The 18921-nt window shown below is 38.0% G+C and overlaps 1 protein-coding gene across 3 annotated transcripts in view; it reads right to left on the bottom strand.

Annotated features, from left to right (window-relative positions):
- Positions 1-11951: 11951 nt before the first annotated feature.
- Positions 11952-18921, bottom strand: part of HTR1F (5-hydroxytryptamine receptor 1F) — a 127234-nt gene continuing 120264 nt past the window's right edge. For all 3 annotated transcript variants that reach the window (XM_069572624.1, XM_069572608.1, XM_069572617.1), the window contains exon 2: positions 11952-13179. In XM_069572624.1, coding sequence (XP_069428725.1) covers positions 12041-13141 — 1101 coding nt within the window. In that variant the 5' untranslated portion in view covers positions 13142-13179 and the 3' untranslated portion in view covers positions 11952-12040. The remainder of the gene's footprint in view (positions 13180-18921) is intronic.

Here is an 18921-nt window from a genome sequence, read left to right as displayed (position 1 = left end):
ATACAAACATAAGAAGTCAATTATCCAACTTGAGCCACTAGATGTTTTGCTTATGACATAGTATAAGAACAGGGAAAAGGACAGAGGATTCCTAAAGCATGCGTGCATTTATAATTGGAGTTATTTTTGTGTAAGTATGGCAAGTAGAATCGATTGTATTTAAACTTTAAGATAGGAAGATACAACAAAAAAGAAAATCAAGTTTAAAGTTATTGCTGGGTTAGGGTTCTATACTTTGAAAGATCACCATAAATGAAAATAGACAAAAATATGAACTCACAATTCACCTTTTATTCCCTTCTTTAGGAGTATGTAACTAGAACCTGAGTTTGTGGATAAAGATGGACCCTTGGAGAAAAAGGGAAGTTCACTAGGGCATCCAGAGTTAACACACTGTGTTCCCCTCCATTGGAGTTGATTCTCAAGGACTTGTTGTAGAGCTGGGCAGTTTTAAAGAGTTGACATTTCTGTGTCTAGTCAGCCTAAAAGTGCCTGTACCATAATAATATGGGATAGTGAGGTGCATTCAGTTCAGTTCAGTTGCTCAGTCGTGTCCAACTCTTTGCGACCCCATGAATTGCAGCACGCCAGGCCTCCCTATCCATCACCAACTCCCGGAGTTCACCCAAACGCGTGTCCATTGAGTCGGTGATGCCATCCAGCCATCTCATCCTCTGTCATCCCCTTCTCCTTCTGCCCCCAATCCCTCCCAGCATCAGAGTCTTTTCCAATGAGTCAACTTTTCACATGAGGTGGCCAAAGTGAGGTGCATACAGGCCCCAATTACTTATTATCTCTTTTAAGATGCTTGGGATAAGTGAAACTGTTAAGAAATGTTTCTCTGGCTTTTAAAAATATACAGTCATTTCCAGAATTCCCCAGGAAGTAAGAACTATTCCTTTGAACCGGAGAACATATTGTATCTTCTACTTCACTGCAGAGATATTTCCTACTCTAAAATGCCATCCTCTTTTCATTCATGTACACATTTTGGAGCAGAAGGGGACTGAGGCTGGGCAAGGAGTAGAAGAGGAGATATTCATGTCAGGTGGGCAGGAAACCAATAGCTGAGTTTTAATATGACTAAGTATTTATATCTGTTTTAGAATATCAGTTAAAATACTGTCTTTAGAATAGACAGTTTAAAGCAGTTTTATATAGTGCATATATGGTTTACAATGTATAATTACCAAACAGCAAATTTTTCATAATGCATAGATATTGCCAAAATTTAATGTTCTATGCATTTCATGTCTTTCATGATCAGTAAGATACTGTCTAATCATTGAAAAACAAGAATTAGCTTTCTATTTCTAGCAAAACACATATTACTTCTCAGTTTCTTTTTTGATAATAAGTGACTGGTATTCCTTTTTAGTAAATTTAGGAATAAAGATAAATCAACTGTGAAAATTTCTAGTTACTAGGACACAGTGGAATGTACCAGGCCCACTTAGAGAAGGAGATCAGTATTCAAAAATATTTGTGATAAGTATGGAAGGAATATAAAGAAATAAACATATGTCCCTTAAGTAACTTGCATGACTCTTTCTAGTTAGTATAAATACCAAACACTAGTGATATGAAAAACAAGGAATTATTGAAGACCATATTGTGTGCTTACAGTATTGAAAAGGAGTACAAATTTAGTTTCACAGAGGAAGTGGAATTTAATCTGTGCTCTGAAATATAAATTGCATCAGCGGGGGAAGTGGAGGGCACTTCACATGGAAAGGAAAAAATACTGAGAGCAATTGAGAGGAGAATGAGCAAGACACACTGAGGGCACAGTGAAGAGAAGGACCAGGTGGAGAAGACAGCACATGTTGGGGTGAGACAAGATAGTGAGGAATAAGGTCCTCTAGAGAGTGGTTATCTTTTGTTAGTAATATTAAGGCCCTAGTACTAGGACTAAGCCAGAGAGTCTAATGCAATGTAATAAACAATAGGGAGACATTATTGAATAGTTGCTTTAAATTTAATATTTTTATATAAATTAGTAGTGTTTTTTCTTACTCAGTTAAAAAAAATTAAGCCTCCAGTCCTATTTTCATCAACTTAAAAGTTCTCATTTCAGAAGAAGAGTTCTCATGTCAAATGCTGTCTTCAAATACGAAAACCCTTTAGTAGTTAAAGGATTAAACTAAACCCCTAATCCTGAAACATATGGGAAATCACCTTGACTATATCAATAGAAGAAATCCATGCTGGAATAATTGCAGTTCTGATTTTAATAGCATAGAAGGATTATATTGTATCCTTCAAGAAAGCTAACCAGGATTCCATAGTGCCAGGCTTTAGTAATAGGGATGGCAGGATACAGCAAGGAAGAGACTGCTCAGTGCACAGCAGGGTGGCTTTCCTGTGGCTGCAGATGTGGTTGTTGAGAGTTATTGCTCTGCTAAGGACAGAGTGCCCAGGGAGAGCGAGAAGCAGGAGGCCATCAGTTACTCACTTCTCTCCAGATACAGATGAAGCAGTGCATAATCCAGAACACCAGGTTCCCTGTGGTGTGCTCTGACTCATTCCAGACCTACCATAGAGAATAATGATAATGCTAATTTACATTTTGTGGTCCATTAGTGTTTTCAAGGGTGTTTGCTTTATCTCACTCTACTTCCTTAGTCTTTCAACTCAAATTTGAGGCAAGCAGGATAGATAAAACTTGAAGTCGCTCAGTCGTGTCTTACTCTTTGCGACCCCGCGGACTGTAGTCTACCAGGCTCCTCTGTCCGTGGGATTTTCCAGGCAAGAGTACTGGAGTGAGGTGGCACTTCCTTCTCCAGGGGATCTCCCCAACCCAGGAACTGAACCCGGGTCTCCTGCATTGGAGACAGATGCTTTAACCTCTGAGCCACCAAAACTTGCTCAACATCAAGTCAATGATTAGCAGAATCAGGACTCCCTTTTAGACTTTTCTGGTTTCAAATCTGGGTGGCTCAGCGGTAAAGAATCCACCTGCAATGCAGGAGACCCAGGAGACACAGGTTCGATCTGTGGGTCAGGAAGATACCCTGGAGGAGGAAATGGCTACCCACTCCAGTATTCTTGCTAGGAAATCTAGAGACTATTTGATGCCTTTAAATTGTTATTTCCTATGTGATGAAAAGCTTCCATTCTTTGTCGTAGAAAGTTTAAATAATATATTGATAAATAATTTGTTTAATTGAGTGCTTTAGAATCCAGTTAGCAATGCTGATTTTTAGTTCTGTTCAGTTTTGCATTAGGCACTTTTCATATAGTAGCAATTCTGACTGGACCTAAAAAAATGGTGGCAAAACTTCATTTTCAGTTATAAATATGTGCGTGTGTGTGTGTGTGCGCGCGCGTGCACATGTGTGCACTCAGCCATACCTGACTCTTCGTGACCCCATGGACTGCAGCCTGCCAGACTCCTCTGTCCGTGGAATTTTCTAGGCAAGAATACTAGAGTGGGATGCCATTTCCTCCTCCAGGGTAATCTTCCTGCCCCAGGGATCAAGCCTGCCTCTCTTGTCTCCTCCACTGACAGATGGGTTCTTTACCACTGTGCCACCTGGGAAGCCCCCAGTCACTGTAACCGTGTATATGTGTGTGTGCTCAGTCGTTTCCAACTCTTTGTGACCCTGTGGACTGTAGCCTGCCAGGCTCCTCTGTCCATGGGATTCTTCAGGCAAGAATACTGTAGCGGGTTACCATGCCCTCCTCCAGGGGATCTTCCTGACCCAGAGATTGAACCCACATCTCTTATGTTTCCTGTATTGACAGGTGGGTTCTTTCCCACTAGTGCCACCAACTATATCCTATAAAATACTTAACTAGCTAGCTGGGAGCTTTCAAGCAATGGTCTCTGAAAAAGCTCCTAGCTCCATCTTCATTAGAATAGCTGGAAAACCCTGCTAAAACTCAGATTCTGGGTCTCCACTCAGAACTCACCAACTGAGAGTCTTTGGAATCTGCCTTTGTAGCCAGCATCTCAGGTGATTCTTCTGCACACTGGTTTTTAAAATCTCAAATTTAAAGACTCCTCTTGCTTTCTGCTGAAACTCGACCCTCCTTTCTCTAAGTTCAGTAGTGTGCTGTGCTAAGAAAATTATTATTTTTTTCCAGTTTAGTCCTTCTTGAAGAAGTGAAGTGAAGTGAAGTGAAAGTTGCTCAGTTGTGTCCGACTCTTTGTGACCCCATGGATTCAGTCCATGGAATTCTCCAGGCCAGAATCCTGGAGTGGGGAGCCTTTCCCTTCTCCAGGTGGTCTTCCCAACCCAGGAATCGAATCCAGGTCTTCTGCACTGTGGCTAGATTCTTTACCAACAGAGCCACAGGGGAAGCCCTCAGTCCTTCTTAACATCTGCAAAATCACACACATGCACTACTAGGGTCCCAGATCCACTCAAATCCTAGCCAGGCCAACTAACACAAAGAAGAAATTTTCAAAGTGTATGTGTATGGAGGGATGTGGATGAGTAAATTTTATTTTATTAATAAGAGTTGGGACAGGGTAAACTCAAAGGCAGCAAGACCTAGTAATATAATGCAATTATAATTATATAACAATTAATGATGCAAAATAAAATATAATGATATAGTAATTATAATTTTAGGAATGAATGTTAATTACATATGATTTAGGATCATTAACAGGATATAATGAAAAGTTTATTGGACAGCATAAGAAAAAAGACATAACAAGTTTTGCTGTATCCTCATAAACCAGTAAGATCATTTTACTGTCCTTGCAGACCTAGAAACACTCGATGATAGAAATTGGAACTATGACTAAACTTGAACTTTACTGAAAGGCTTGTTTGACAAAATTTATTTTTAATCAAAATAATATACATTTTTTTCTTCAGGATTTATCATTTCTGGACTAATCAGGGAGTGCAAATTCTTTGAAAAATTTTATCTTTCTCAGGCAGATTTCGAGCACTATCATGTTTTGTGCAGATTTATGACGATGTTGGAAAATATTTCTCTCAACAAGTTTCTCATTTGAGTGATAGAGGAAAGCATATTGATTCACGATACCATGAAATTATCACAGTGTCATAAGAAAATATTACTTTTTTCATGACAGAAATATTAACTTGCCTTTGGAACTACTTTCTGGCAAAATAAAGGTCTAAATATAATCACTTTAGATATTAGGAGGGTATTAGAAACACATTTTCTAAAACAGTTTTATGTGGACACATTTTCAATTGAGCAGGATTATTTTTGAAGGACTTTAAAATATATTAAGGAAAAATCCTTCAAGTTTCCTTTCTACTGCAATACAGTAAACTTGATTTTCTGACCACAAGTCAAAAAAGGTCTTGTGTAAATTCACGAAGAAGCTGTTCACTCCATGAGGTAGAGGAAAGCATGTCAGAAGGAAGCAAATAACCACTCCCACATTCATGATATTTGCTGGAGCAAATGTCCTAGTAACTGGTTTCCAGTTTTTCTCTATTTCTCTTTGACATGAAACTCTTGATACAGAGTTAAAGAGTTAAACTCTTAAGATTAAGATTGAGCCTGTACACGGGCACCAGCCCCAAGCATCCTGTATCCTGCATCAACCTAGACTGGTGATTCATTTCTTATATGATATTATACATGTTTCAATGCCATTCTCCCAAATCATCCCACCCTCTCCCTCTCCCACAGAGTCCAAAAGACTATTCTATGCATCTGTGTCTCTTTTGCTGTCTTGCATACAGGGTTATCGTTTCCATCTTTCTAAATTCCATATATATGCGTTAGTATCCATGGCAGGTTCATGTTGATGTATGGCAAAACCAATACAATATTGTAAAGTAAAAAATAAATAATAAAAATTTTTAAAAAGATTGAGCCTGTGAATATGGGGATTATGCTTTACAAAGGAACTTTAAAATTTGGAAAGGCTAGAATAATTTGGAAGTGAGTCCAAAAGAAGCTTTTCTTCACTTGGAAACAGGAAACTAGCATAACCTAGAGCACAGGGAGGGGTCTGAAGTAGGAATGGAGGTGAATCGAGTTCACCAGAAAAATGAAGATTGTTTTTAGAGATTCAGAATGGAAATGCATCCTATACAGGGGCTGACCCATCAACTGCCAGTACCTGGATAAACTGTTTATGCTATGGATTTGACTCTGAGTGGTGGTGGGGGGTGGGGGCATCTATTGTGAAACAAAAAAACAATTAAGGAGGAGGGACACATATTCTCATACCAACCCTCTAAAACAGACCATGTTTCATAAACAGAAGTGAATTTTCAAACATGATTTGTACATGGCTATGCATCACTGACTCAATGGACATGAATCTGGGTGAACTCCGGGAGTTGGTGATGGACAAGGAGGCCTGGCGTGCTGCGATTCATGGGGTCGCAAAGAGTCGGACACGACTAACGACTGAACAGAACTGAACTGATGCCAAATGTTTTGGTTGATTTAGTACTCTGTAGCTTGGCTTCCTATCTTTCTTTGGTGTTTTGACCTTGCCATTTACACATCTTTCATTTGCAAATATTTAGAAGATATTAGATATCTGGAAATATTAAATATTTAGAAATATTAGAACAAAAATCTTCCTCTTACTTTTCTGGTGCTGATATATTTAAAATTGTAGCAGGAACTTAACCTTCATTAGATCATATTTAACCATTTTCTGTGATATTTATTGGGCTTCCTAGGTGCACTAGTGGTAAAGAACCCACCTGTCAAGGCAGGAAACATAAAAGATGTGGTTCAATCCCTGGGTTGATACTATTTCTTCTACCTTATAGTTAAATATATGCATTATTATATCATTACATTTGTTATGGGTGTGAAACTTAATTTTCTTCAGGAGAAATCATTAGCTTTTAGTACTTTGGAAAATTTTCATTGAGAGAATAAATCCTAGGTATTCAGAGAAGCATATTATGTTATATGCAATCTGTTCTTCATACAATTTTTTAAAGGGCAAATTACAGATTATTAGCCCCTACATACCTACTGTTTACAGACATTAAAGAGAAATCACTCATATTCGTTTATGAGGAATGGTATGATCTACATCTTCATGTGGGGGAAACACGTAGATGGAATAATAATTACTGTAACGTGTTGTGATCCCCTTGGAATAAAAAAAATATTTCAAACACATAGAAATAAACTTCTAATTCCCTGTTATTTCTAATACTATTTTCCTAGATTTGAGCTTTAGTCCAACTCAGAGAAGGTAGTACGTGAATATGGGTGAGCCTCACCCTGCTTGAAAATTTGTCCTTTGGGTGGATGGGCTTTATCTCTTAGAATTCCCTAATTCAGTTCAGTTCAGTTGCTCAGTCATGTCGACTCTTTGCAACCCCATGAACTGCAGCAACCAGGCCTCCCTGTCCATCACCAACTCCCGGAGTTCACACAAACTCATGTCAATTGAGTCAGTGATGCCATCCAGCCATCTCATCCTCTGTTGTCCCCTTCTCCTCCAGCCCCCAATCCCTCCTAGCACCAGGGTCTTTTCCAATGAGTCAACTCTTTGCATGAGGTGGCCAAAGTATTGGAGTTTCAGCTTTAGCATCAGTCCTTCCAAAGAACACCCAGGACTGATCTCCTTTAGAATGGACTGGTTGGATTTCCTTGCAGTCCAAGGGACTCTCAAGAGTCTTCTCCAACACCACAATTCAAAAGCATCCATTCTTCAGCACTCAGCTTTCTTCACAGTCCAACTCTCACATCCATACACAACCACTGGAAAAACCATGGCCTTGACTAGAAGAACATTTGTTGGCAAAGTAATGTCTCTGCTTTTGAATATGCTATCTAGGTGGGTCATAACTTTCCTTCCAAGGAGTAAGTGTCTTTTAATTTCATGGCTGCAATCACCATCTGCAGTGATTTTGGAGTCCAAAAAAATAAAGTCTGATACTGTTTCCCCATCCATTTCCCATGAAGTGATGGGACCAGATGCCATGATCTTAGTTTTCTAAATGTTGAGCTTTAAGCCAACCTTTTCACTCTCCTCTTTCACTTTCATCAAATTCGGACTTAAATTGAAGAAAGTAGGGAAAATCACTATACTATTAGGTATGACCTAAATCAAATCCCTTATGATTATACAGTGGAAGTGAGAAATAGATTTAAGGGACTAGATCTGATAGATAGAGTGCCTGATGAACTATGGATGGAGGTTCGTGACATTGTACAGGAGACACGGATCAAGACCATCCCCATGGAAAAGAAACGCAAAAAAGCAAAATGGCTGTCTGGGGAGGCCTTACAAATAGCTGTGAAAAGAAGCGAAGCGAAAAGCAAAGGAGAAAAGTAAAGATATAAGCATCTGAATGCAGAGTTCCAAAGAATAGGAAGGAGAGAAAAGAAAGCCTTCTTCAGCGATCAATGCAAAGATATAGAGAAAATACAATGGGAAAGACTAGAGATCTCTTCAAGAAAATCAGAGATATCAAGGGAATATTTCATGCAAAGATGGGCTCAATAAAGGACAGAAATGGTCTGGACTTAACAGAAGAAGAAAATATTAAGAAGAGGTGGCAAGAATATACAGAAGAACTGTACAAAAAAGATCTTCACGACCAATATAATCACGATGGTGTGATCACTCACCTAGAGCCAGACATCCTAGAATGTGAAGTCAAGTGGGCCTTAGAAAGCATCACTATGAACAAAGCTAGTGGAGGTGATGGAATTCCAGTTGAGCTGTTTCAAATCCTGAAAGATGATGCTGTAAAAGTGCTGCACTCAATATGCCAGCAAATTTGGAAAACTCAGCAGTGGCCACAGGACTGGAAAAGGTCAGTTTTCATTCCAATCTGAAGGAAAGGCAATGCCAAAGAATGATCAAACTACCACACAATTGCACTCATCTCATATGCTAGTAACGTAATGCTCAAAATTCTCCAAGCCAGCCTTCAGCAATACGTGAACTGTGAAATTCCAGATGTTCAAGCAGGTTTTAGAAAAGGCAGAGGAACCATAGATCAAATTGCCAGCATCCGCTGGATCATCGAAAAAGCAAGAGAGTTCCAGAAAACCATCTATTTCTGCTGTATTGACAAGGCCAAAGCTTTTGACTGTGTGGGTCACAATAAACTGGAAAATTCTGAAAGAGATGGGAATACCAGACCACCTGACCTGCCTCTTGAGAAACCTGTATGCTGGTCAGAAGCAACAGTTGGAACTGGACATGGAACAACAGACTGGTTCCAAATAGGAAAAGGAGTACGTCAAGGCTGTACATTGTCACCCTGCTTATTTAACTTATATGCAGAGACATCATGAGAAACGCTGGGCTGGAAGAAGCACAAGCTGGAATCAAGATTGCTGGGAGAAATATCAATAACCTCAGATATGCAGATGATACCACCCTTATGGCAGAATTCTCTAATATATAAATTTCTGAGGTGGATGTAAAGAAATTAACAGATTATTTTAGCTTTAGCAAGGTCTTTGAATAAATAAATAATTAGAATCAAAGTTTGGTGAGAAGGAGAAAAAGAAATAACCAGGGGATGACAGGGTCTCAAGCAGGCTTTGACTGTCAACACAACACACTGGGAAATAAAGAGAAGAGGATAAAAGAGGCACCAAGAGCTTTAGATAAATCTCATCAGTTTTGCCTGGGCCAGACTGCTCAGAAGGCACCTGTAGGCTTTCACACATCTCTGTGTGCTTGCTGCTGCTAAGTCGCTTCAGTCGTGTCTGACTCTGTGTGACCCCATAGATGGCAGGCCACCAGTCTCCACTGTCCCTGGGATTCTCCAGGCAAGAACACTGGAGTGGGTTGCCATTTCCTTCTCCAATGCATGAAAGTGAAAAGTGAAAGTGGAGTCGCTCAGTCGTGTCTGACTCTTCACAACCCCATAGACTGCAGCCTACCAGGCTCCTCCGCCCTTGGGATTTTCCAGGCAAGAGTCCTTGTGTGCTGGTTGTACCCAAAAGAGAAGTCATCACTGCACTAATAGGCCCCTTCTCATGAGTTCCTCATTTCTGTTGAGAACAAGTTATCTCAGTGACTCTTGTCTGTCTGTCTGTCCATATTTGTTGTTAACATATTCTGCCTCCATATCTCTCTTCTGTTTCTTCCTTTATGTTCCCCAATGTCGGAATCAAGTTCAGGACGTTATCACCTCTTGTTCACATTAATGATTGCTTTCTAACAAAAAGTTATTATGTACTATCTCTGCTTAAATCATTCAGATTTTTTTAAATTGCCTTAAACTTGTAATATTTCTGCTAAAAAGCATCCATGACCACTCACTGACAGACAGCAACCAAACTGGCTGTAGATTTCTTTTTCTAACATTCAAAATCAGTCACAATAATGACCAATTTCTCTTTTAATCTCTTCTTCTGCATTCTAAATAGCTGCCAAACTCATTGTTATTTTATGAGCATGTCCCACTAAATACTTCCAGGATGCAGTCTGAAATCTTTATCTTGCCACCACTTGAAGTATGCTCTTCCATATCTTGTGCTCAATGTGGTTTCTTTGATATTCATTTTGGATAAATTCTTTATAAAACTTTCTTGATTTTTCTCAACCAGATGCAGTTTTTCCTTTGAATTATCATAAGAATATAAACAACTTCCATGCCAATCTTTGTTTTTTCTTTTCTCACTTTTTAGATTGTAAACATTTTAAAGCAAGAAATGGTGTATTATTTCTTGTATTTTCTATATAGTACATCTCAATGCCTTATACAAAATTAAAATTCTGTAAATACTTAGATTGAGAGGAACATGTCATTGATACACAAAAAAATTAGGTACTTTGAATCACATGACTGGGAAAGAATATTAACAATATACATAAAGGTGCATCTTAGAACAAAAGGGAATGTATTATTGTTTTCAAATTATTTTGCTTGATGGTAGATTAAAAGGTAGCATATAACCTTGCTTGTTCAAATGAAATGAAATCTTCTCAGAAGCATGGTTCTTTTGTTTTCAAATCCCTGTATAAATATGGTAGATAAACTTATGAAATTGTTTCGGCTCACTGAACTTGTGAAGTGGACTAATTAGGAGATGTATACATTTAATATATAATTAATATAATGTGAATCTTTGCTTGTTCATTTCTATCAACTGGAAAACTATAGAGATTTTTTTGAAGTCAGTGGAAAGTTCTAAGAATTTCTATCACATTCTCTCTAACAAAAAGGAAATATCTGCTAAAGTGCAAAGTAGCATAGACGTTTTAGTTGGCAGCTGAGCTTATTAACATAGACAGAAATGAAATATGTCATATTTTAAAAAAGACAGGCATATAATATCTATGACAAGTAACGTAGGGTTACTAAGTGCCTTCAGTCTGATTCCTAAACATGACAAACTTAGAACATCTCCCCCTTGACCCTCCCTGAGTTATTTCTACTAAAGGTAAGGCTTTGATTTCAAATGTTGATAATGTATGATTAAGAAAATATTCTTCTAGGAGTTCATATTAAACAGAATATGTTAAATATTCACAGTTCAATATCCAGAATTATTCTGCAGTACCTAACTCATTTTTTGATTACTCTTTACTATCTAAATACAAAGACAGTATCACCCTCTGACTTTCACATCTTCTCCTGTCACACTAAGTCTTTTTTAGCTCTCCCCTACCTCTTTTGCCCAGGGTAAGATGGAGAGGGGACAAGGGCTCGGTAGGAGAAATGTGTGCTTTGTGGTGAATTTAATCTTTCCTATAAAAAAATAAGATCATATAATAAAGCAATAGGATTATATAGAAATTATGGATGGAAGTATGTTGTTAATAGAAAATTCTTCTATAATTGTTATAAGACATAAACCTGAAAAATCAGTTATTAATAATATATATTTTTCCAGTTAGCTTCTTAGGGACTTTGCATAGGCAAAATATTGTTTACAAACAAAAATTATTTTCTAATTTCACATACTCTAGAATGATGGTCAAAAATGTCTTTAAATAAGTACATTGTATATGCATGTTGCTATTAAAATATATATTAATATCATCTTAGCAGCTTTAATTCCTTCTAAAATTTTAAATGTTTTATTTAACATTCATTTAGTTACTTCACCTCAATAGAATCCCAACCTTTTCATAAAAAACTTCTTTGAACTAACATCGACATCGCACAAGTTTTTGGAATGCTTTCTTGAAGTCTTCATTAAAGATTGTATAAATCAGTGGGTTTATAAGGGAATTGAGATATCCAAGCCATGTCAAAAAATTTGACATTTCTTCAGAAATCTTACACTTTTCACAGACATTAACAACCAATTCTTTTACAAAGAAAGGAAGCCAACATATTACAAATGCACCCAAAATTAATCCCAGGGTAGTGGCTGCTTTGCGTTCTCTTGTGCCTGAGATCTTTTGCCTTCTCCAAGATCTCTCATGCTTGAATTCAGACCTGGGACTTTTCACTGTGCTATGAATTTTATCAAAGTCCGTTGATGGATCAGATAAAGACTTTGCTATCATGTACGGTGTGGAGACCAGTCTAGAGCTTTTTTCACCACTCTCCAAAAGGACTTGGCCATTCATTTCCTCCTTGGCAATCCTACTTGCTTGCCTCTTGTGATATAACGTCTTTGCTGCCTTATATATTTTGTAATAGAGGATCAAAATCAGTGTTAATGGAATGTAGAAAGCTCCAAATGTTGAGTAAATCGTGGAAACGATGTGGTCGTGTTTGATGATGCACTCATCCTCTTGGCTAGTTCCTTGGTGCCTCCAGAATAGAGGAGGCATAGAGATAAAAATAGATATAATCCAAACTATGGTGATCATAATGCCAGCATGCTTGGGAGTCCTTTTCCTGGCATACTCAACAGCATCAGTGATTGCCCGGTACCGATCCAAAGCTATAGCAGAGAGATGCAAGATGGAACATGTACAGCATGTAATGTCAACGCTCAGCCAGATGTCACAGACCACTTGTCCCATAATCCAGCTCTCTCTCACAATATACACAATGCTGAAAGGCATCACCAGAACGGCTACAAGGAAATCTGTGACTGCAAGGGAGCAAATTAGGTAGTTGGCTGGGTGGTGCAGCTTTCGGGTAACAATAATTGCAGCAATCACAAGTGAGTTAATGGTGGTTGTCATCAGTGCCAGTCCAGAGAGAATGAAGGACACCAGAATTTTGGATGGCATTCTGTTTAACAGTTCTTCTGAGGTCAAGTTTTGATCAGATGAATTCAAGAAATCCATTTTTTGTTGTTTTATAAGATTAATAAAGCTGTTGATACCTGTAACAGAAGAGGGGAAAACAGTTCAGTTCAGAGGTTTCAAAGATTTTTCTCTTCCTTGCTGAATACTGCTTGTTTGTTTTTAAATATACATGTACACTTTCTCAGAATACTCTATCGATTTAAAAAATGGAGTTGAGCTTGCAATTTTCTTTTTCTTTTCATTTAATTTAGGAAATCCAAAGGCAACAGTAACAAACAATAACTTTAAAAATGTTTCTTAGAATAGGGCTCAAATAAAACAATTTTTATGAGTCAATTAATCTATTAGTAAAATCTCTATTATAAAATTGTGTTTAAAATCTTTATTAATCTTAGGGGAGGAGAGGGTGAGATGTATAGAAAGAGTAACATGGAAAATTACATTACCATATGTAAAATAGATAGCCAATGAGAATTTGTTGTATGGGTGTGTCAACCTAGAGGGGTGAGACCGGGAGGGAGATGGGAGGGAGGTTCAAAACAGAGGGGATATGTGTATACTTATGGCTGATTCATGTTGAGGTTTGACAAAAAACAACAAAATTCTGTAAAGCAATTATCCTTCAATTAAAAAATGTAAAAAAATCTTTATTAATATTAGCTATGTTTTCTCTGTCTACAGAGAAACTTTAAAAGCACATTTCATTAGTATATATTTGTGTACTATATAATGTAATACAAGAAAATATCATTTTAAAAGCAGTATTCAAAATCATAAGCAACTTTGTACTTAGCTCAAAGTTATGTTGAGAACATTATCATTGGGCTTGTGGAGAGTAAAGGAAGTTTCAGTGTATTTTATGTCAGGATATAAAGGTTATAAAAAAGTAAAATAAGCAAGAATAAAATATTTTTAGTGTATTTCTGGCATTCCATGATCATTTTATGAAATTAGGAAAATGTCCCAGTGTTTAGTAGACTTTGTGGATATAAGCAGTTAATTTGATTTAAAGGGACAAAATAAAACTGGTTGGAACCAAATAACCACACAACACTGCCCATTATTACAAGGACATATATGACCTTAAAGAAAACACTGAACAAGGTGAACTTGCCAATAAGAAAAACTCATAATGGCACGCACTCTGAAATGGAAATTATTCTTTACAAGACCTTACTTATAACCTTATTTTTGAAAAGGAACCCTCCAAACTCAGCTTATAATTTTTATTTCAGTTCATGCTGTTGCTGCTGCTGCTAAGTCGCGTCAGTCGTGTCCGACTCTGTGCGACTCCATAGACGGCAGCCCCCAAGGCTCCGCAGTCCCTGGGATTCTCCAGGAGTGGGTTGCCATTTCCTTCTCCAATGCATGAAAGTGAAAAGTGAAGTGGCTCAGTCATGTCCGACTCCCAGCGACCCCATGGACTGCATGCAGCCTACCAGGCTTTCCTGGAGTGGGTTGCCATTGCCTTCTCCAAGCTGTTATGTAATTGCAAGTCAAATAAGAACAATTAGAGTGTAATGAAATAAGATTAATCTCTTTTTTTTTTTTTTTGCATCAGCCCTTCTCTCTTTCTTTAACAATTCTTTAGTAACAAACCACATCTTTGGAAAAGACAAAGAAAAGATGGAAACCTGAAACTTTATTCTTGTAGTTATAACTATTATTGTACCTCTATCTTCCTTCTTTTTACTTTAAAATGGTTATGTTTCACTTATTGGAACTGATAGAACAATCAAAATACTTGATATTTTTACATCAAATGCTTTTATGGAGTGTGTGTATGTATATATACATACTATACAAACTTGGAGTGCATCATATTTTAATTTCCTACTTGTGTTTGAGTTACCAGTACTAAATTTAATTTCCCTTTTCTCATATTCATTGAAGGTAGGTGCTGGTGGCTTGCTCCCAAGCAAATTGAATGGCAGAAGAAATCTGAATACCTACTGCTCATAAAATAAATATTAATAGTTGTCAGTAGGTAACTGAAAAAGAGTTGTATGCATATCTAAATTACTTATATCAACACTTAACCATTTCTAAAGGGCAACTAAGACAACTCCAGATAAAAACGGGAGGCTACAACCTCCTTAGAAATGCTAAACCAGTGGTTCTGGAATTTAGTTTGCCTCAGAGTCATCCTGAGGGCTTTTCAGATAGGAGTTATTGGGTCCTTCCCTCTGAGTTTGAGACTCAGTAAGTCTGGTGACTGCAGCCATGAAATTTAAAGACGCCTGCTCCTTCGAAGAAAAGCTATGACCAACACATTAAAAAGCAGAGACATTACTTTGCCAACAAGTTCCATCTAGTCAAGGTTATGGTTTTCCAGTAGTCATGTGTGGATGTGAGAGTTGGACTATAAAGAAAGCTGAGTGCAGAAGAATTGATGGTTTTGAACTGCAGTGTTGGAGAAGGTTCTTGAGAGTCCCTTGGCCTGGAAGGAGATACAACCAGTACATCTTAAAGGAAATCAGTCCTGAATATGCATTGGAAGGACTGATGTTGAAGCTGAAATTCCAATACTTTGGCCACCTGATGCGAAGAACCGACTAATTAGAAAAGACCCTGATGCTGGGAAAGATTGAAGGCAGGAGGAGAAGGGGACAAGAGGATGAAATTGTTTGATGGCATCACGGACTAAATAGACTTAAGTTTGAGCAAGCTCCAGCAGTTGGTGACAGACAGGGAAGCGTGGTGTGCTGCAGTCCATGGGATTGCAAAGAGTTGGACATGACTGAGTAACTGAACTGAACTGAAGTCTGGGGCAGGCCCCTGAAACCTGCCTTAACAAGATCTCACAGGATGCAGATGCTATTAGTCCAAGGAGTCAGGGTTCTGGGGGATAATTCACACACTTGTTCCTCAGTGCTTTATCTGATCCTTTCACCTCTATGAGTTCCTTTCTGCTGAGAGCAGCTCTGACATTTCTGCTGTATAACTATCTTAGCATCTTTCTTACATTCTTAATTTATTTCTTAGAGTTTCTCAAATAAATGATCTTTCTCTAGCTTTTCTTTTAACTATTTTGAATCCTGACTTCCTGCAGCTCTTGGACCCTCAGCCCTAGACCTGTTAACTCCCCTTCTCTGACATCATTCCTACTCTTTTCACCCTCTTATGAGAGTTACACCATATAATCATATGTCCTATATCAGTTTTGCACTACAGGACCCGATAAGTAATGATGTGCTAATCTACACCATCAGGATGTCCCAGAAAATCCTCGATGTGTGCTTTCAATTATCAGTGGACCTCACAGTCTTTAGTTTTTTCCCTGAAAACATCTTTAAGGGGTCAGTGGTCACGAGTGAATTGCTTACTCCAAGCCCAACTAGACATTAAAAACATGGTAGATTAGGGGACTCCCTGGCGGTCCAGTTGTTAAAACTATGTTTTTAATGCAAGAGGTGCCAGTTTTATCCTTGGTCAGGGAACTAAATTCCCACATGCTGTGTGGTGCAGCCAAAACTAATAATAATTTTTTAAAAAAAAACATGGTAGGTTAATTAATTTTTACACTTTTTCCAATCTCCCCATTCTTTCATCATAAAATCTGCACTGTATAGTCAATAAAAACCTAAATATTTTCTTAATTGATTAATTCCTTTGCAAAAGTGTTATTTAGTGTTATGAGAATTGATTTAAAAGTGCTGTCATTTTTCCACATTATAGGTAAAAATAACTTTTCACCTTAATTCTCCTGATAAACAGTTTTGGCAAAAGAGCCTCTTCAGGAGATAATCCTGAAATTACATTTTGAATAGAGTATTAAAAAGAAAAACTGTTTGGAAATAGTTATGTGTGTTTTCATAATAAAAATTAATTCTGTAGGAGAATGGACAAGCTTCAAATTAGAAGGTGAATTATTTGATAATTCACCTGATTTCTCTAAGCATCACACAGTAGCATTTAAATAGGCTCAATAAAATGGTACTTAATGCTAAAGACATTTTAATGCTAAAATATGTCACATAAATTCTACTGATTAAATAAGCATATTTTCCATTATTAAATTTAGAAAGTTAATTAATCTTATGATAATTGTTTTTGTAGAAAATACAGAAAAGAGGAAAACAAATGCAGTCAGTCACAATTGGGTTTCTTTTTGTCTTATTTTCTTTGCCACTTACAATTAGAATTTCAGTAAACCACCTGGGATTTCTTTGGAGGGAATGATGCTGAAGCTGAAACTCCAGTACTTTGGCCACCTCATGCGAAGAGTTGACTCATTGGAAAAGACTCTGATGCTGGGAGGGATTGGGGACAGGAGGAGAAGGAGGCGACAGAGGATGAGATGGCTGGATGGCATCACCGACTTGATGGACGTGAGTTTGAGTGAACTCCGGGAGTTGGTGATGGACAGGGAGGCCTGGTGTGCTGCGATTCATGGGGTCGCAAAGAGTTGGACACAACTGAGCGACTGAACTGAACTGAACTGAACTGAAACCATCTACCTTCATTAATTAAGTTACAACATTTGATCAGATTATTTCTTATTCCTCCCTTAACATTTTAAGTTCCCGCTGTGAATCCTTGTGCTACTAGGAACCACCTCTGGGTTACTGCACAGAGACTATATCACACATTTATTCTCAAATTATATTCTGTATTTTGAATGTGTTCATTGGGAAATAGGATTATAAGTGGAGCCTGTAGTCTCACCATTTATGTGTAGCCTTCTTCATAATAACAAAGGAAAACTTCCCCAGGCTTTACTCTGAATGAAGATCTGCTGATGTATTGATTCAGCCATATGATACATTTTACTTTTCTTTTTCAGTTCAGTTCAGTTCAGTCCCTCAGTCGTGTCTGACTCTTTGCGACCCCATGAACCACAGCATGCCAGGCATCCCTGTCCATCACCAACACCTGGAGTTCACCCAAACCCATATCCATTGAGTCGGTGATGCCATCCAGCCATCTCATCCTCTGTTGTCCCCTTCTCCTGCCCCCAATCCTTCCCAGCATCAGGGTCTTTTCAAATAAGTCAGCTCTTCATATCAGATGGCCAAAGTATTGGAATTTCAGCTTCAACGTCAGTCCTTCCAATGAACACCCAGGATGGATCTCCTTCAGAATGGACTGGTTGGAACTCCTTGCAGCCCAACAGACACTCAAAAGTCTTCTCCAACACCACAGTTCAAAACCATCAGTTCTTCTGTGCTCAGCTTTCTTTATAGTCCAACACTTACATCCATACATGACTACTTGAAAAACCATAGCCTTGACTAGACGGACTTTTGTTGGCAAAGTAATGTCTCTGCTTTTGAATATGCTATCTAGGTTGGTCATAACTTTTCTTCCAAGGAGTAAGAGTCTTTTAATTTCATGGCTGCTTCTCTGGTAACACATAGTGTTTAAATCTAACGTTGATTTATATTCAGGTCTGCTTGATCCTGATATCCAACCGTACTGTTCTCATTCAGGTTAAACTATAAGCTCATTAGGGTGTTGCTTAATTTACTTTATATTGTTAACAAATGGTGGGACTACACACAAATAATTTTATTAATAAGATTGTATAGAGGCAAGAAAGCAAAATTTAATTCTATCAAAACCGCAAAAGAACCTACAAATTAGCTGCTCCAATTAGAATAACAGTAATATTTATATTTTCTGAGTATTTACTTCTGTAGAGACTATGCTAAATGGCTGCCAGTCCTGTGACCACTGCAGTTTACCAATTTTGCTGGCATATTGAGTGCAGCACTTCCACAGCATCATCTTTTAGGATTTGAAATAGCTCAGCTGGAATTCCAACACCTCCACTAACTTTGTCTGTAGTGATGCCTCCTAAGGCCCACTTAACTTTG

The sequence above is a fragment of the Ovis canadensis genome, chromosome 1, assembly GCF_042477335.2.
Source record: "Ovis canadensis isolate MfBH-ARS-UI-01 breed Bighorn chromosome 1, ARS-UI_OviCan_v2, whole genome shotgun sequence".
Taxonomy (NCBI): Eukaryota; Metazoa; Chordata; class Mammalia; order Artiodactyla; family Bovidae; genus Ovis; species Ovis canadensis.
Note: the sequence above shows the minus strand (reverse complement) of the source record. Positions and strands in the feature narration are given on the sequence as shown.